The following is a 21860-nucleotide window of genomic DNA, read 5'->3' as shown; positions in this document are numbered from 1 at the left end:
AAAACTATGAATAAGTTCTATATCTAGTTAATTAGTTATGACTAAAGGTCAAGGTGGTTATATTTTGAGACTTTGAGTATAGTGCCATCCCCCCTCTTTCTATTCTTAGATATCTATTATTTACTAAAGCTTAGTAAAAGTATTCATCGAAATTCATGGGTACTTTTTTATAGGTGCGTCGTCAATGTTACAATAATCTTTAATAATCTTCGATGAGAACAGAACTGATCCGAGTTCGCATGAATAATCACGCATAATATTATACTTAATGTAAGATACTGGGCGTTACGTCATTGTCGCGGACATTTAGTGAAGACGGACTCAGAAAGTTTTACTAAGACGTAGAAGGTATTAATAATATTAGCTTAATGCCAATGTGTTGTGTCTAGATAGTTATTGCTTAATTGGTTTTATTTTCGTTTTTCTCTCGAGTCTCGGCACTCGCGCCGTTATCGCAACGGCTGCGCGTGTGCTATACTGCCATAATGCCATGTGCGATGTATGGTAGCGGCGATGACGACGACGACAACGACCGGTTTCTGACGTCCGTCCGTCGGAGAGAAGGAAACGAGGAAAAAATAGAAACCATCGCCTGTGACCGTAATGCGATATAAGGCCTCCTGGGCGGCAGTGGCGGTGGTTATTGCCCGATTAAAAGCGTAACAATAATATAACCGACCACCGACGACCGTATTATACTATATAATATTTTACATTTCAAACCGAGGCATTATGATACGTGAGTTACGACAATTTCGGGCCGTCACTCGTCTCTAGTGTATAGTCATGCCGTCGCCGCCGACGACCGACTACACTACGCTCTTATTTCAATATTAATATTATTTCCATTCGAACAAAAATATTTATATTGTTGAACTCGCGCCCGTCAGTGTGAAAAACGGTGAACGAAATAATATTATTTTTAAACCGCCGCCGTCGATCCTTATTATTTACTTCGTCGTCTCGTCCGCCCGATGTCTGTTGTTTACCGTGCCCGACAATTATTGAACATTTAAGAAAAATCATATTATGTTATAATAATACGGTTTATACGTACACACCGTCGCATTATCTTCGGTTCAGTTTCGTTTTTGGTGTACACGCACGCGACACGCTTATGCACCACACGTATTATTATTTGTTTTACTGCCAGCTACGCGGCGGCGATCGTCTGTTATATTTTTGTCACTGAACCATATAACCACCATATAACATACACACTTGCGGCTTTCTGCTGCGAAATCGGTAAGATTTGTGCCAGTGATCGGCATTGTTTTATTTTTTTAATGTCCGGCTCTCTTATAATATTAAAAAAAAACCCACTAATATTACCGCCACGTGCATATAATATTTAAAGATTACATTATATATAGGTCATTGACGTAAGTGTAACCAGAGTCCCGGGTCTGGAATTCTGTACTAAATGGATTATGGAGCCCTCCACTGGCTCCACTTAAGGTTACATTTACTGTTCACGTCAAATGATATTAAATAGATGTGTACACCTATTTATATAGATTGTATTAATACATTTCATTTAAATTGCATTAATGTTAAAAAAAAAACAAAAATAATATAGGTAAATATGTTACGAGGAGCCACCTCTACATACACCGGAAATTTCTGATTGGGCCATCGTCCTATCAATAGGTATGGTCAATAGTATACAATAATATGTATGTTATAAATTATATAATCTACATTATCGTTTATCGAGTGTTCCTATAATACTTACGCAGGTACATAGCGTATATTATACCTATACACGCACAGAATAAGTATATCATAGGCGACATGCGTTCATATTTACGTACATCTACCGTTGTTATAATATGTCTTATCTAATCTCGTGTTATTGTTTTCAGATTAAAAGGTTTGGTAATTTAGTAGGTTTAATAGCCGTATAGGTATTGCTGTATAAGCATAAGCAGTATCAGCTCGTGTATCGACATTCATACGTAATAGTGTTTTCAGAGTGGTCGAGCACGCGCTTTCGATATTCATTTAGATATATTTGTTTTTTCTCTCAACAAAAATGCGTTCAATAAAGAACACTTTTACAACTTAAAACTATAACGTGGTATCCACTAGTTGCATGAATTTTTATTTCACTTTTTTCAAAAAATATTTATTAACTCTTTTATTTGTATATCTCAACATTTTTTTTTAGAAAATTGGTAAGTGTTTTTTTCTCTAAAACAAAATATAGTCCTATTTAGTAACATTGTGTATTATACTATTTATACTACCGACTAACCTATTTTACCTGTTGTCTATATTAAACTTTTAATACATATACCGTATGCGTATAGATAAACAAATAACAATAATGTATTAATAATTTTGTAACTTAAAACTAAAATTAAAACAAGTAGCAGCATAGTAAAGCAGGATAAATGATTTTTTTTGTTAATGATACTGAATGGTACTAATAAGTAGAAACTACTATGTCTTCTGCGACTGCTTGTAATAACACGTAAGCTGCAATGAGCAGTGTTGGTGATCCTTTAAGTCATGAGTCCCGATACGCGGCCAATTAATTTTAATGATATTTAAATTTTATCGTTCACGGAGTTTTCTATATGTTATTTTTAGTTCAAATGAATAGCATTATTTTTTTGTTGGTTTTCCAGTTATACAAAACTATTTTGGTATAATTTTCAATCAATTTAAACACAAAAAAGCTAGACAAGTGGGTACCGCTTTGCTGTGCATTAGGTGACAGGTGTCAAGCATACAGTATTAGGTAATACGCCGTGTTAAATTTGAATTTAATGGTATATCCTTGTATACAAAAACGATTATGAGGAAATGGTCTATCAGCTTATATCATCAAGTGATACTGTTTTTTTTTTATATAGCTATTATAAAGTCAATTATTTTATTAATTTACTACAGTAGGCTGATATAATTTTTTCTCAAAATATTGAATTTATGTTTTATTTTATTATTGGTATTTAATTATTATAGTAATATATATTTGTACCAAGTTATATCAACTTATATAACCCTAAATGTACCTAATAACATATCGCTGTAAATACTGTAAAACAGTAAAAATAAATTCATAATATAAGTAAATAATATCTCAAAATAAATCAAAAATTTCATAGCCTATACATTATAAATTTCAAGTTTTAAGTTTCACAAAATAATTAATACCTTATCGTTTAAATAAGTAGTTTTGTCCAAATTTGAACTTAACATGTCTATACAAAATAATTGCCTTATTATATTTTTATGATTCCAGTATGAACTACTTATGAGGAGTTTTGTATTAAAAAGTTAAAACTTAATTATAAAAATAAATGTTTTTATGAATTTTTTATTACAAAGAAGTTAGCAATTTTTTTTGATTTTAACAAATTTTGTTAAAATTATAATTTCAAATGCATATAAAAAAAATATATGTATGTATTTTTAATAATTTTACACAAATATAGGAACCATTTTTGTGGGATATTTTAAAATCAAATTTGTAAAATCAACCTATTTTTTACTTTAGACTCCTCAAAGTACAAACTAGATAAAATTTTCTACCAGAAACCAAAAAGGATAAATTGATGATAGACACAAAATAATCACATATAATTACAGTCATCGTTTCGCGAAGAATCTAAAATCCTGATTAATAATCAGAGAACATTATAAGGACAAACTTAAAGTTTTCGCATTTCCGCAAAACTAGTTTTCGATAAAATTGATATTATATTTTCGGTGTAACTCAAAACCGAATAACTGTAAATACTCTACTTAGTCTACTTGTAATAAGTTCATATCAAATGTTTATATTAACATTTCATTCACATGGTATAATATTTCTAAATATTTCGACTCTAAATATTTTATTCAATTTTTATAGCTAAGAATTGAAAATTTAATATACGGTTTAGAATCTAAACCTTAGGTCATTCTCTAAGCAAAGAACTCTTAAAAATATATAAACATAATTGTTTTTTTATAGACGATGAATATCCAATGTATAGATTAGGGAGTTTAATGAAATGTTTTTAGTAAAATTATATCCCAAAAAAAAGATATAATACGAACATAAAAATACTCGTTCTTCGTACATCACAAAATTTAGTCATTTATATAAACCCAATTTGTATGGTATGGATAGAAAATCAGAATACCTCCTTATTTACGTGTTCAATTTGAATAGGTATAATTATAAATAATTTATACTTACATTTTAATTGGTAATAAATAATTACCGTTGAATGTTTTATATTAATTTTAGAAAAGCTATTTTTGTTAAAATCATTTTTTTCATAAATTCAACTAACATTTTTGCTGATGCATCTCAGGGATATTGCCAGTATATTTCCAATCTATAGTCGCTTATAATATTAACTATATATAGCAATAAACAAAATATGTCTTATAGGTCAGGGTCTATACTCTATATTATATTTATAAATGTAAGATAAACTTTTATCATAAAACACATTATGACAATGAATATTATATAGTTTGTGAATGTTAATTCTAAGTCTAAATGATTGCGTAGTCAGATATCTAATTCCCGTATTATAAATTTATATGAAAGAAATTACATAAAAATAAACTTACATTTTTCTTAGACATTACACGCTGGTATTTGCATTTCCATTTTACAAACAAATGTACATATGTGCAAAGTACATTATAAAAAAGTTGAATTCAACAGAAACAAATTTTTGATCAAAGCTAAAGATGAAAATCTATGTTTGAACGTCGGGTTTTTAATTTTTTCATTATTTCTATTTTAAAGAGGTTTATGTGCATGGGCGCCGACTATTGAGGTGTTACGGTGCTGGAGCACCCCATGACATAAATAAAACATAAATATTCAATACGTTAATATTATACATTTATAGAAATATAAATATAAACGATCATTTTTATGTAATGCTTTGTTGAATATTTTTTTTCCATTTTGCTTATAAGTTAAATAATTTTGGGATTTTGGGCTCCCCATAAAAATTAGAAAATCCGGCGCCCATGGTTATGTGTACGGTGTACCTACTACCTACAAATATTACAATTTCAAAATGAATTAAAATATCGTAAAAATATTGTGGTAAAAAATAAAATAAAATAAAGCGGATATTTATTATTAAAAATCAACAATATAACAACAAATGTACTAAATTCAACAAATGACTTTTTAATTGATTTGAAGTACCTAAGATTATTTATTTATTTTATATTATTATTATTTTATAAATCTCTTGTTTGTATAAATCTAAATTAAAAAAATGTGTTTATCAGCTTACATTTTATCATTTGAACTTTGGTTTATTCATTTATCTACGTCATAATGTTGTACCTTACACACGAAACATCAAATCACGTTTATGCAATTTGAATGTATTTTGTGCGTCAAAGTAATTCATAGTTAAAAACTGAAATACGCATTCTTATTTTATTTAAATATAATATAGGTATACACATTTTACACTTAAATATTGGTTAATGCAAATATTTCAAATTTATTTAGTTCACGTCGTTCACGAGTGTTTATAAAGACGATTTTATTACTTACTATAATCATTTTTTTATTTTGTTGTAAACTTGTTATCATTCTATTGGAGTTTCAAAATTAAAATTAAATTTGATATAAGACCAAACAAGTTTTTATAGCCAACAATGTACATATGTTATAATTTAAATAAATTGAATAAATATTTTGAATAAACATGTAAAAATTATTCTTTAAGTAATTTTACATTTGACATACAAGATTAGCACAAGCCATGGGTTATACTTATAACTTATTAGTGTTCTAACTACAAATTGTATTATTAATTAATAAATAAATATATAATATATACTTGAATATAAATGTAAAAATACTAACATACAATAACAAATATATTTTAATTTATTTTTTAAATTGTCTTCGTAGAAAAATAATATTTACACATCAGATTTTGTATTTTTATACCGTTTAGGGCGTTTAGACAAGTAATATTTTTATCTGCATTCATGATGTATGGACATTGATGTAGACGACATAGTTATATTATAATATAACCATACCAATATATTTTTAAAGTTATAGCTCACTTTTAATTATGCGTGTATTATGTATGTTGTACCACTTGTACTGATGTTATACATATTTTATTATTTTTATTTTTTCAACTGACAAGTACAACAGTAGTTCTCAACCTAAGTTTTCTTAGTCATGCAGATTTTTTAAATATATTTTAATAATAACTAATAGTCAATTGACAATTACAGAAAAATATGTTTATAAAATACACCGTGTTGTCACTTTTACCTTTTGCAACCATTTATACGTATAAAACGATTAAAACGGCGATCTCAGCTTAATTAATATGTATCGACAAAAATCAATAAAACCTAATATATTAAGTTTAAGTATATTTGTAATAATAATTAACAATTTCAGTCATCTCATTAAAATTTAAGTTTAAAGTCCTGTTTGTCTATTATTTTAAAAACTAAGTTAATTCTAAAGATATTTTTTGAATCAAATAAATATTATTATAATATGAAATAATTGTAATTTTTATTACAAATAATTGTTGTATACAAATTTTCACTAAAACTACTGAAAAAAAGTTGGGGGTTAAAAGTGGACAGAAAAAAAGTGCCAGGTATGAAAAATATTAAACAACGCTGAATTAATAGAATAATGTTTCTGATCATATTTTTTTGAGAAACTAGTACAGACCTGGCGGCTGCATCCAAGTTCCGTCCCATATATGAAATTTAAATATATACTAGTTCATCCGTCCCGGGTTTTTTTTTAATGGGTATATATTTCTGTATTATGTCAAACATTTAGCTACTCCAGTACAGTTCCTTTTGTATGTAATTTTATATTATAATAAAATAATTGTTTACTTACAATTAATATTGTAGTTAACATTCTTTTTTATTAAAGACGGAATTGGTATAAAAAAAAGGTCTTGGGACAGAACTTGGATACAGCCTGTCCGATAAAGCTTTTTCTTTGTACATCGTTATCAAAAATAAATATAGAACAAACCTCGAAATAAACTGCATTAATATTGCTCCAGATATAAAATTATACCTTGTATTTTTTTCAACTTGATTGAAAAACGAGGTTTGTAGGTACCTAACTCAAAAAAGAACAAGAACTTCACTAATCAGTAAAATAATTAATTTTTTATTACAAAAATCCAAAATAATATACTTATTACATCATTGTAATTTTGTTTAATGTACCTATACTGTATACTTAAAATTTTAAAGCAGTTATGTGAAAAAAGCTTAAAAGTTATATGAGGGTATAATCTAGCCAAATAATTAGCTCAGGGGTAGGTAAGTAAAAAAATAGTTTGGGAACCGCTGGTATACATCATACAATATACATACATACTATACATTACATATACATATTATATATATATATATACATAACTATAAATTATAAATAAAATATAAAAATTAATTTTCTTATAAACCTATTCATATGTAAACACGAGTAGGGGAGCTTTGAACGATTTTCCTCCCTGGTGTTTTTTTAAGATAAAAACTGAAAAATGTTTTCATAAAACATATATATTTTAATTATGAAAATGAAACTGTAAAACAAATAATTCAAATTGGTATCGTATTTCAAATTCATACTGAAAATTGTGTTTAGTATAATATATACCTACTAAATGGCAATATAGAACATTATATTATATTTAAGTATAATATCTGTGTGACGTGTGCATGTTTAACTATACAAAGTTCAAGACAGTATCTCTATTTAAAAAAATTTACATAAATATACATGTATAGTATACACAGATGTAATGTTTACGCTGTTAAACATTAATAGCTTCTGATAGTTCATGTTCTAGTGGTCAATTGGTTATTACATTTTATCAGCATATTGTATAGGCCTGGTTTGTTTCTCGTTCTCAGCTGTAGACGGCATTTTACTTATTTTATGTTAGTGATTACCGATTACTAATCAGTATACGGTGTTTGTGTTTCCTTGTACAGTTGTAAGTTACTATACAGTCTTACCGTGCTGTATTTTTCTTTAGCGTGAATAACGTAAAAAAATATCTTGAAAATCATTGAATTTAATAAATTTATTGGTTTTTGATGAAAATACATTAGTAAGTACTTACATAATATTATGCTTTTATTATCGACAGTAAAATATATAGGATATTATAATTTAATTTGTATAACTGTTGAAATATAAATTTGAATTTTCGTTCAATAGAATCATTGCCAAGACCCATAGTGTGTATAGTACCTATTTATTTATTTATTTATTTATTATGATGAAACGGGATGAGCTCAATACAAATTCTAATATTAATCTTAAAGCAAAGTATGTAACAGTATAATTTATAACAACGATAAAGTGAAAAAAAATTTAGTTTAATTTAAATACAAATATAATTAACTGCATAGATATCTATAGGTACAAGTACAATTTTTTTCGCTGATTTAATCATTGATCATAAGGAATAGTCACAATTTTACTATTACACGAAATTAGGTTTAAGTTATTTTTACCACAATTTTTAACTTACACTTGCATTTGTTGTATTTGTCTTACAAATGCGTAACACAGCAAATATTTACGTTCAGCAGTTTACGTTTAGTTCCATTTGTTTTAATGAGTACCTATCAATTAATATATTATCGAACGTAAAAGTAAGAACATGATATTTGTTTGCGTTACAACTTATTAAAATATTTTAGTTTTTATGGGACGAGCATTTTTTAATGGCAATATTTTATGGGTCAATTAATGTTATTATTAATACTAAACGTGAATTGATTAACGTAAATTATATAAATATAATAATTTTAAATGTTGTTTTGCAATGACATAAAATTTTTTAGAAACAATATTAATTAAAAATATTATAGTTGTTCAAAATATTATGAGTATCACACTAGATGCTAAAACATAAGTGATCACCTTGTGTACGAAAAAAAAATTAATATGTTAATACTCGTGTAATTATCTAATTGGCCTAGTTTTAATTTAATTTTGATGACTTTAAACAATTATGAATTTTTATCTTATAACCATAACTGTGAATTATATGGCTATTCGTGAATGTATAATTGAAAACTTATTATTGAGATTGATTTAATACAAGTCACAACAATATTCTAAATATTATGTATATAAAATTTAAAAAAAAGCTTTTATATTTCTATAGCATATTTTATTATACGCCATAGAAACATTATTATATATATTTATTGGTATGTACAATATTATACTATTATGGTCACTTTTATATATTTTATACTGTTTCAAATAAATCTTATAATTTAATCTTTTTTTAAATATTGGTTTAAAATTAATTTTATAGAATTTTTTTCCAATTCGTACTATATATATTATCGTAATATAATCGAATAAATAAAAATGATAAAAATCTAAGTCATTTTTTTATTGAAAAAATAGACACTTGTTGTTGACTTGTCATTAATCGATTGAATAATCGGATGAGAATGCATCATGCAGTGCCTTTTATAATATTTATTTAATGCATTTTTGATAAAAAATGATAAAAAGTTACAGTAGTTAAAATACCAATTTTCAATTACTTGATTTAATTGAATAATTAATTTTTTAAATTTTAATTTCACTTAATGCAACAACCGTTAAAACATGGTCGTTGGACTATAAAATAGTCAAAAAATTAAATTTTTACCTGGCTTATTTATTTTTATTGTGCTGATCACGACAACTGCCATATTGCCTTTTGACGTCATGTTTCGTCGTTTCGTTATGAAAATATAATATTAATACATTTTAGCCCACGTACAGCATAGCACATTTACGTTTAACAGAATCAATGTTGAGTAGTTACTTGTTTAATATTAGAATATAGGTTCATTAACTTATCATCAAATTTAAAGGTAATAATATTATCTAGAGCACCACAAAGACTTATTTATATTTTAATTTTTAAATCTAGTTATGAGAATAATGTACTATTTTATACAGTTAAATACTTTAAAATAAAAATACGAGGCCATTAAATTTCCTAAATAGGCTAAATAATATTATTATCTTTAAGTTTGATATAATTGGTTAATTTGCTCTTATATCAAACCTAAAAATACGAGATTAATTTTATTTGACGTAAGATATCTGTTACTCGTGGCTCATAGATCAGTGTGAGATAACAAATAATATACCTATGATTAAAATCCCCTTAAATTATGTCTATGTATTATAAACGTAAGACATTTCGAACTTGACTTTATCAGAAAATCTAGTGTCGTTATGTCGAAACTTAAATTCTACCTATTCGTTGTATCATTGAAAAAGTTAATTTTGATAGTAGGTACACGAAATTTCTTGTTTCCGGACTTTAAACTCTTTTAATTATTGATTTTTAACCTGTGGATTGATATGAATATATTTATATACCAATGAATATTTTTAATTATACATTTTGTTATTTATAATTAAATTACATAATATTATCTGAAAGTTATCTGTCGTGTATCTGTATACTAAGATTAAATGTGTAGGCTTTTAATTGTGTAATAAGTAATAACTGTACCCATTAAATATTAATTCAATTTGAAATACATTTAATAAAATCATTTTTATTTACTTGTAAAATTCAATGAGTATCAATTAATACTTTTCAAACGCATTTTATTTTGTTTTATTATAATTTTATAAATAATATATTATTTACTAATCTAAAGTATTATGTTAGGTATATAATTTCATGTTTGTTGTTTTTAGGAACGAAAATAATGATATTAAATTGCTTTGTATATATTATACTATTATCTTATTATATTATTATTCATTAGTTTGGATAATTTTAATTTGGTTTTTTTTTTTTACTTAAAATCGGAAATTTTTAATTTTGGAAGTCCCAGTTTACTGGCAACATACATGTTTATGTATGGTTGTTTGCCAAAATCAGTATGTTGCCAAAGGCTTGTCCTTGAACTAGGTTTTACTGACAGTTCTTACTCACAGTAAAAGATATTGATAATCATTTTTATCATTACAAACGTTTAAATTTATTTCTCGCGTTCAACACAATTTTTTTCCAGGTATCATGACTAAAGACCAAGCAAGTAAACGTTTTTATCGTGTGGACAGTAATTATGATTTTACTGCATTTATGGATCGTGGCCAAACAGCTGCTTACGAAAACCGATGGGTTTTTGAAACAGCTTGGGAAGTCTGCAATAAAGGTTTGTAAATTATACCAGTAAAATTACACCTATACATATGTCAAACAATTACATATTATACAATATATATATATATATATATATATATAATTTTTATTCAATGATAAATCACTTTTGACATACCCATTTCATTCATTTATAATAATCTAAAGCTTGTAAATAATAATAATAATATCTATTAGTTAAAATAATATATTATTCGTACTACATATTGTATTCAAATATGTACATCGTTTTACTATTAATTTTGCGATTACTTATGAAGGGGTTGGCAGAACCACAAGAATATATATAATACAATATACTTGATCAATACAATTATTTGTTAAATTACATTATAAAATGTCTTAATGTCTAATAGAATTTTGTTTACAATAACTAATGAATGCAACTAAAATAAATTTTCAGCTGTCATTATACATTTATACCTATAGTATATGGTTTATCGGTGAATTTACGGCTACATTAAACAAATTCAGAAAAAAATACTAAAAATATGCTTCATACTTATTATATATTTCTCTGTAATATTGATATTTAACTCAATTTTTATGCAGTGTTTGAGTGTTTCATAATATAAGAAAGTAGATATTTCATAAATATATTTATTTTGGACTTAGTTTAACTTATTATTAATTATAAAGATTGGCATATTTTATTAAAATATTTCGACACTATTTGTTTTTGATTTACCTACGTAGTTGTGAAAAAAAATAAGAGTAATAAATAATAACATTTTTGTATTTCATAATATACATTATTTACCTACTGATTAATTTTAAAAAAATTTAAAATATATTTCTTTTATGCACTTTTTTGTTTTAATATTTTTTAATATTTTCTTCAGATATTACATTACGTTTCTTAAAACATTTAAAAAAATTAGTAAAATAAAATTAGATATATAAATGCTAACTCAGGTATTTTATACAAACGTATAATAACAAAAATATATATGTACCTATAAACTAAAAAAGTTTAAAGTAGATAAAACGGAATTTTTATAAATAAAATTGAAGTTATTACAGATTTTTTGATTAAATTGCCATTTTTTACAAGACTTTATAAAATCCTTTTTATCGAACTCCTAATTAATTGAAAATCATTTATTGTTAATCATATTATGACATAATGTACTCGGTATTAATTTAGGTATTGTTTAAGTCCTCTCGTTGGAAAATAAATACTTAATATTTATTAATATTATTAATTTATACTTAACGTTTGGTTATGTTTTTTGTTATTTCAGTTGGCGGTATTTATACAGTTATTAGATCTAAAGCATTCGTTTCAACTGAAGAAATGGGAGAACAGTATTGTTTATTAGGTCCTTATAAAGAAAACTATGCTCGGACAGCTGTTGAAGAACTAGAATTTGAAGGAGGATCTCCTTATCACACAGCAGTAACAAAAATGAGAGATCAAGGATTTAAGGTAAAACTTACCTAAAGTGATAAATGTTTTTAATTTTGATGTTTATATCTTGTTGTAATCTATTCATATTTACATTTTCTATTTCATATTATCATTCCAGCGATATCAACTCTTTTAGATTCTGAGCGGAGCGTATAATGTAGTATTGGTTTTAAATGTGTACAATGATACAGTTTGTAGCTGAATGTTAAATATTAAAAATTGAGAATGGCTTTTTGGTAGTAATTGGATTTAATTTGTACTTTAGGAAGGCAAAAGTAAAAAATATCTTATTCTTTATAAAATAATCGTGAAAAATAAAGGAAAAACGAGAATATCACCGCAACACTTGATTTTGACAAAATCTATTTTATTTTTTTTATCGTAATTCAAAAATGTTATGTCAAATTTACTGGAAATATCCACCAAATATTTATGATTGTATTTTCTATCCAAGACATAATTTTTAAAATATTTTGGATATTCTTGAGCTATTTAATATTTATAAACATTTTTAATTTCCTACTTAGTTTTTTATTTATATTGATAATATTTTTGTCTGTAAGTCAACATAATTGAAAATATGCAAGATTCCTCATAGGTTTTTATTGATGGAATCAAAAAATAAAAGTGGAGCTTAAAGCTCCGTTATTTTTTTTAAAGTGTTTAAAATTTATATTATAATAATTAATAATATAATATATGCAATGAGTTTTTAAACATTAGTTTAAGTTAGGTACCTACCCTATTACTAATAGAAAATTAAGTAAATTTTAAAATATCCTTAGTAATGAGTCAGACACAGTCTTCGCTCAGAGTGGTTTTATCATTAAATTCTAATTTATCACTTCCTCGGTGATTGTCGATGAGGTACCTATACTCGAAATGTCAGATGACCTATATGATCGGCCGATTTTCGTATATTTTAGTATTTAATATTCAAATATATATTAAGAGGATACTACACCCGCATGTGTTGTCTCCGTCTTATACATGTAAAACAGCAAAAAGGTATTTTTCGCGGGATAGAATTTATTACTAGTGCTGTAGTGATAGTTAAGACTCCAAGTTGATAAATTATAATAAAGTTAAGAACATTATCTGTGAATTATCGTTTTTATTTTTTAATATCTTTTTTTAGCCAAAGTTCTCCTTTTTATGTGGTGAAAATGTCGTTTCTTAGTTATTACTGTAGCTTTTTCGGTTCCTTCCCTCGCAAAACAGTTTTTACTACGTTTTACATTTGTAAGACGGATACAACACATGCGTGTGTAGCACTCTCTATATATTTTAAGTACCTAATAGGTAATAAATAATTGCATTACGAATTAATTACGATTTTAACTTAACATATTCAAACATTTTAAGAAATATATAAAAAAAAAATAGTACTTATGAATGCTATTTTTTATTTATTGTTCAGTGATTAATATAAAAATATCAATTTATGCATAAAACTTTTATGTTCTAAAAATGTTATATATTATTTTGAAAATAGCGACAAAATTAGGGAGATTATGTTGAGATTGTACATATCTAATGTTATGTGGAAATAAACATAGTAGGAAAAATAGTATTGAAAACGATTGAAAAAGAAATTAATAGATACTCGAAGAATTGAGAATGATAAAAAAATAGCTGGTATGAGTTAATAATAGTTTGATAACAGAGCCTTGTAAAGGTGTAGTTGCATGTATAGGACGAAGGTTTCTGACCCCATAGTTGTGAGAGAAGTGTGAAGCAGAAGAATATGTTATGTATACCTAGTCTTACAACATGATTGATAAAGAATATTTTTAACTATGTAGTTAAAAGTAAATTATTTTCTTGCAGATTAAAATTATTAAATTTAATTAAATTAGTTTAATTAGCTAGTGACTATAGGAATTGATTAAGCTTACTTTTGTTTCTTTTGAAAGAGTGAATTTAATATTTATATTAAGTATTGTTATCCTAATAAAATAAATAAAAACAGTTGTTGACAGGTCGATGGTTAGTCGATGGTAGTCCACAAGTTATATTGTTTGATATTGGTTCAGCTGCTTGGAAATTAGATGAATACAAGCAAACTTTATGGGATACATGCAATATAGGAATTCCACATTTAGACATAGAAGCTAATGATGCAGTAATTTTAGGATATTTAATATCTGAATTTCTTTCAGAAGTAAGTATATACCTACTCATTAAAATTTAATACATTATACTAATTTATACATTGTGTATATAGAAGCCTTCAGCTAATAATATTTATCTATAGAAGTATAGATTTGTATGTTTTTAAAATCTAAAAACTTTACTTAGAGTTCCTTCAAATATGTAGTAGATCATTAGTCATTACTGATGCATTCCAACACAATAGTTAGTACAACTTTTTATGTGTGTTTGGAGTTAAAATTTATCCATATCAAATTTGGGTACTTTTATTTAATTTGTATTTCTGAGTGTTTTGTCAGTTTGTCACTGGACAACCTCCCTCCTCATACCATGTCAGCATGTAAACTATTCCCCATTATATCATATTTGCTATAGTACATATTATAAATTTTCTGTTTTAATAAAAAAATGTCTTATTTTGCTTGAATATTAATATTAATTAACGATTCATTATTAACTATTTTTTATTAATACAATTGTTTTTAAAATCCATATTTTATAGATGATAAACTACTTTATGAACATAGGTTAATAAAACAGTTAAATATTATAATAATATTTTAATGAATACAGAATAATAAATAGCAATAATAATGTAGTACATAGGTATTTCATGTACTAAAATCTTAAAGAAATTATACTTGTCATAGGTGAAAAAAATTATGAATTTGCGAGTGTAATTTAAAAATATAATATAATTTTAGAACTATTATAGTGATCTATTATTCTATCTATTTACATATATATTTTATAAACCTAAAAAAAGGAAACATGTTTAGGACATTTAGGTATATTAAGTATAAATACAGTTAAGGATCTAAAAATATTTTAATAAATAATTTCATTTTCAGTTCCGAGCGGCAGCAGCAGCATACATTGATTCAACACCGTTGGTGGTTGCTCATTTCCACGAATGGCAAGCTGGCATAGGATTAATTGCATTACGCACAAAAAAAGAACCAATTGCTACAGTATTCACAACTCATGCTACATTATTAGGCCGATATCTCTGTGCGGGAAATACTGATTTCTACAATAATTTAGACAAAGTATGATGTTTTATTAGCTTATATTATGTTTAGGGCCTAGAACTTGCTCTGAAAAAATACAATGTACCTATTTATTAGTGCAATTTAATAGGTTCAATTAACTGTGCTTTTATTTAATTAATTTTATTTCTTGTTAATCTTTTAAGTAAAATCCAAAGTTAATATTTTTTATAAAATAAAATAAAATATAATGACGTACCTTTACAGTTATACAATACAAAACGATAAAAATAAATACCTATAGTTATATCAGTAAATTTATATTATTAAATTTTTAAAACATAATTTCTAAAATGACTAATACAAATAAATAGCTTTAAAAATGTTTTTGTTAAATTAAATTTTTTATCAACTGAGTGTCTAAAAATATTTGATTTATTTGATTTTCATGAAATCAATTTAGAACTTACTTTATACCTAATATATAAGCCCACAAAAACATGCAAATGCAATATTTTCCGAGTTTACATGACTGTTTAATATTTACACATTTGCTGAATGTATTTGCGGTATATCCTCGTATATTATTTAAAAAACATTAGATATATGCATACGACAATTTTATAATTAAATTAAATTATAAAGATTAAAATGCAATTATACAATAATTTATTATATTTATAATTTATCACTTATACCTATAGTTCAAGAATATCAGTGAAAAATTGAATTCATATTTTATTCATAATATTTGAAAAGTGATTTAAATATTTTCAATAATTTTCTTAAATTAAAAAAAAAATCTGTTTATATTTACGTTTTATTTTTTAGTTCAATCTCGATGAAGAAGCTGGTAAAAGACAAATTTATCATCGTTATTGTATGGAACGAGCAGCAGCACATGTTGCACACGTTTTTACCACAGTATCTGATATTACTGGAAAAGAATCTGAGTATTTACTCTCCCGGAAACCTGATATTATAACTCCTAACGGGTTGAACGTTGTCAAATTTTCGGCATTACATGAATTTCAAAATCTTCATTCACTATCCAAAGAAAAAATTCACGATTTTGTCCGCGGCCATTTCTATGGGTACTTATTATAAAAATATTTTTCTTTTTTATGTATTATATATTTATAATACAAACTATAAATAGAAGTGTATTTTCTAAATATCTATTGTTTGTGTTAAATCTTGGATATCCAGAAAAAAATAATAATCGATTATATTTAAAAATAAAATGCTAATACACAAGTAGTTAGTGTTTAATTGGGGTGGAAGGTTGTCTCATATGTCATCTCTGTTGGTTTATTCAATTTTAAAACAACCATGTTAATGATTATATCCCTTTCAAATAAAAAAAACAAAATACTTGAAAAATTAAAGAAATATTTCGATAAAATTACAAATTAGTTTCGTTTATATTAACGTTCGTTAATCGTTGATAAAAATTAAATGAAATACGACTACTTGAAACTTTTGGAGCATTACCACCGATCGATAATGATTTATGATGTTTATTTACAGATTAATATTTATTTCCTAAACAGTACCAATAAAATTCTATTAATTTTTTCACCACTCCTTTCGTTTTTAATGTGATCTGCACACTAATGTAACAGCTGTTACAACTTACAAATATCTACAATTAATAAAAAATATTTTCGTGTACATATACTTGTAGTAAAATGTTGAATAATTTTCTCGTTATTTACTTGTGTATTAATTAATACGATATTTTTTTTATCTTTAAAATATTGAGTATTAACTTGCAATGATGACTGTGAATTTAATGTAATTAAAAATCTTAAAAAATCCACTAAAAAACTAAAAAAATGTAGTATAAATTTCACTATAAATATACTAAAAATTAAAAAGTATAAAAATCTGTCAAGTGTAAAACATTTGAAATAAAAAATATTATTAATTAAGTACTGATTGCGTACAAAATGTTAAAAATAGTTATAAGACAAAAATTAAAATCGAAAAAAGTAATAAAATATGAAAAATTATCTAAATAATAGGTAAAAAAAGAAAGAGAACTAAAAATGAAAAATAAAAATTTTAAAATTGAATTCATTAGTATCATATCTATTGATACTATTGAGTTTAATTCAAACTTTATGTGAAGCTAAAAACAATATATTTTTCTATAAATTCACTTCTGAACTATAATAAATATTTATTACCATTATCTCTACCAAATAATATATTTGGATTACTGAGGGTTTATAGATTTCCGTATGACCAGTGACCACCACTTAATATTTATTTTACAAATGTATTTATCTATCTATATTATATTTTATGTAATTGTATTTATTTCATGTGCTAATTACATCGATTTATCTTAATAACAGACATTATAATTTCGATCTGGAGAAGACATTATATTTCTTTACAGCTGGAAGGTATGAATTTTCTAACAAAGGAGCAGACATATTTATCGAAGCATTAGCTCGTTTAAATCATTATTTGAAAGTAAGTTTATAAAATATAATAGTTTACAGGGCGATTCTTTTAACATTAAACACTTATTATTTCAAAAACACTTTTTTCAATTTTTTTTTTCAAAATATTTAGTTTCATGCTTTTCTAAAACTATAAAACATTTTTATTTTGTTCACCCTTTATTTAATATAGTGAAATCACATTTGATTTTTAAATGGCAACCTTAATTTAAAATAATACAATGTCATAGTAGGGCTATTTTTTTGTATACATTATAATGTTAAAATTATTATTTTTCATTTAACCGTTAGTGAGTTATAGCTACTCAAAGTTGGGTGGTTTGAGGTTTTTAAGTGTTCGTCTTAAAAGTTATCGTGGTTGTGAAGCGTTGGTAACTACAGGTACAAAGTTCATCACTGCGTCGATAGTCGATAACAAGTTTATTACTTATGAAACAAGAAATATTATAAAAACCGAAAACCGTTCATCTTTAAAAAACTATATATTGCTAAAAATTAACGAAAAATAATAATTTGAATGTTAAAATTCATAAAAAAAACTGTCCTATTAATTTATTACATTTTAAATATAGGTTGCCATTTGAAAATCAAAAGTCGACAGTGGTTTCACTATTAAATACAAGGGTGAAAATAATAAACATTTTACACATTTTGAGAAAACCACGAAACAAAATATTTTGAAAAAAAAAAATTAAAAAATTCATTACTTGTCGAAATAATAAATGTTTAATGATAAAAGAATCACCGTGTATAGGTTATTAACGAATATCAATCTTATTTAATCAATGAGAAATAAAAAATGATTTTCAATTGTAGAATGCCAATTCAGATATGACTGTCGTAGCCTTCTTAATATTTCCCGCGCGGACAGATAACTTCAACGTGGAAAGTCTCCGTGGCCATGCCGTTACCAAAAGCTTAAGAGACACTATACTAGAAATACAAACAAAAATCGGTCGGAGGATTTACGAAACATGTTTAAGGTTTTCTTACGATAAAATTTAAGCGCAAAATACGATGTTAACGTATTAATATTTTGTTTTACAGAGGTCGAATGCCCGTCGAAGATGAATTGTTGAACAAAGAAGACACAGTGAGATTGAAACGGTGTCTGTACGCTTTACAGAGGGACGATCTGCCACCTGTAACCACTCATAATGTAGTCAATGATTGGTGCGATCCCGTATTGAATACGATACGAAGATGTAAGCTGTTCAACACCACATCCGACAAAGTTAAAGTAAGATAACATTATACTGTGATCTGCAGTGTGCCTATGTATACAAATATATATATATACACATACATACCCAGTGGAGCAACCACTAATATACTATAGGTACTGTACATTCAGTACACAAAAACAAGGGCATCATTAAAACTTTTTAAAACGCTTTTAAAGGTATGCTAACAACTAGACAGGCCAATATATTATATTATACTATATTATAGAATTATTACAAAAACATTTTTTTCTCACTTTTCTTCATTAATTAAATCTTTATATTTACTTCTGATGATCTAATATGTTATGATTTTATGAATATTGTATGCGGCGGTAATGCGATATACCTAAAAATACTAACTTTTTATTTCAATTATTTTAATTTTATTATTTATAGTATTCATACACATTACACAATATTGTACTTAAAATATTTTAGGTGTATAAAAATATAAAACAAATGCTATAATCCTCAGTTACAAATAAATTATTTAGTATAAACCAAAATATGTTTATATATATTTTTATTAAAATAATACATTTAAAAAAAAATTTATATTTATTTATATTTTCTATTGGTATTATAGTGCGGGTATCTTCTTTCTTTCATTTTTACTATGGTATTTGAATATTACATAATAATGCTGCGTAACATACCTACTACAGTTTATAGCCATAGTATGCTGATGTCTAACAAATAAGACCAATTACAAAAAAAAAATCATTATTTTTTACCATAGTCAGACCAAAATACAATTTTGATAAATTTTAGATATGCATAAGCATATTACCCTGAAATAGGTTCCCCAAATGACGCACCTGCACGAAAATAAACAAAAAGCTCTCGTTATATTCATCTCGTGCGGTTTTATAGATTGTGTTCCATCCAGAATTCTTGTCTTCGACTAACCCGCTGTTCGGATTGGATTATGAAGAATTCGTGCGCGGTTGTCACTTGGGAGTATTCCCTAGCTACTACGAGCCGTGGGGATACACTCCCGCCGAATGCACGGTCATGGGAATCCCGTCAATAACTACAAATTTGTCAGGTAATTGCTAAACTATTATTATTATCTACGAGTCGTACGACATACGGTGATTGTGAATTTCACCGATTGTACACTTTTTGGTAAAAATTAATTTTTTTAGTATATATTAATAGGCTATTTTTAATCTAACCTATAAACATAATTTGTGGTATATATAATCGGTGAAATTTACATACGGCCCCGGGCCCCCATTATATTATATATTGCATCGTTTGCGTATACTAACATGCTCTACGTAGAAAATTAAATGCAATTTTGTAATTTTGTGGTTCCATATTTTCAGGTTTCGGTTGTTTTATGGCCCAGCACATCGCTGATCCTTTGAGTTACGGAATTTACATCGTGGACCGTCAAAACATCAGCATCGAAGAATCTGTCAGACAACTGGCACAGTATATGTATGATTTTGCGAGAATGAGTCGTAGACAACGGGTGATCCAGCGGAACCGTACCGAACGATTAAGCGATTTGCTCGATTGGCGTAATTTGGGTATTGTAAGTGAACATTTTAAAACAATAACAATTATTTGATGTTATAAAACGGAGTCTCATGGGTTCGCAAATTGCGACGATAAACGTTTAGGCTATGCTGACATTTGACGTTAATAATTACATTGGTTTTCAGTACTATCGTCAAGCCAGGTTGAAAGCATTATGTCAAGTGTTTCCGGATATGTTTGATAAAGAAACAGAAATGTTATGCATCACGGAAGCATCGAGACGCCGATATAACTATCCTCGTCCTTATTCTGAACCGCCGTCACCATCGAGTAGCCGACCGACTACACCAGGCGCTTCACTGCACGGATCAGACGACGAAGATATCGATGATGAACGTGAGGTAAAAAACAATTTTTATCAAGATGAATAGCGTTTGCTTTTATTGTGAAACCACTATTTTAAACAAACACGATTAAATAATATTTTAATCGTTCTGCAATCAAATTGCACGTTTTATTTACTATTTATATGGTGGAAGGAAAAATAATCCATTATTTTACGGTTTCCATTTTATTGACGGGTGGTTTAGCTATATTTTAATCTATACGTATTTTTTTTTTCAGCTTGCAGAGCTTTCGAACCATAAAAATCATTAACTATACATACATAGTTTGTTTCTGTAATAAATATTATATAATATATTTAACACGTAATATAGTACTTCTGAAAAATGTATTTAAATTTTTTTTAAGTGTAAAAAAAATATGTTGTTTTTTACTAAAAATACATTTATTTTAATGAGAATTCATGTCACAATAATTTTTTTTTTTATGAAAAAACATACAAAAATAGAATTAATTGATTCAATTATATTTATACACATATATATATATAAAAATAATAGTAAAATAGTATTTTTTCTGATCTAAAA

General features: G+C 26.1%; 1 protein-coding gene across 6 annotated transcripts; it reads left to right on the top strand.

Moving 5' to 3' along the window:
- Positions 1 to 212: 212 nt before the first annotated feature.
- Positions 213 to 21612, top strand: LOC113559601 (glycogen [starch] synthase). Of its 6 annotated transcripts, XM_026965338.1 has the most exons (14): positions 1975 to 2080; positions 2171 to 2177; positions 11038 to 11181; positions 12431 to 12615; positions 14570 to 14761; positions 15603 to 15800; positions 16572 to 16834; positions 18104 to 18224; positions 19031 to 19197; positions 19262 to 19454; positions 20314 to 20488; positions 20772 to 20983; positions 21114 to 21329; positions 21553 to 21585. In XM_026965338.1, the coding sequence occupies exons 3-14, from the start codon at positions 11043 to 11045 to the stop codon at positions 21583 to 21585; spliced, it is 2094 nt and encodes a 697-aa protein (XP_026821139.1). In that variant the 5' UTR covers positions 1975 to 2080; positions 2171 to 2177; positions 11038 to 11042. The 6 variants fall into 6 exon arrangements, with proteins under 6 accessions (XP_026821140.1, XP_026821141.1, XP_026821135.1 ...); XM_026965339.1 differs by lacking the exons at positions 1975 to 2080; positions 2171 to 2177 and adding an exon at positions 213 to 348; XM_026965340.1 differs by lacking the exons at positions 1975 to 2080; positions 2171 to 2177 and adding an exon at positions 1091 to 1245.
- The last annotated feature ends 248 nt before the right edge of the window (positions 21613 to 21860 follow it).

Source organism: Rhopalosiphum maidis, chromosome 3, assembly GCF_003676215.2.
Source record: "Rhopalosiphum maidis isolate BTI-1 chromosome 3, ASM367621v3, whole genome shotgun sequence".
NCBI lineage: Eukaryota > Metazoa > Arthropoda > Insecta > Hemiptera > Aphididae > Rhopalosiphum > Rhopalosiphum maidis.
Note: the sequence above shows the minus strand (reverse complement) of the source record. Positions and strands in the feature narration are given on the sequence as shown.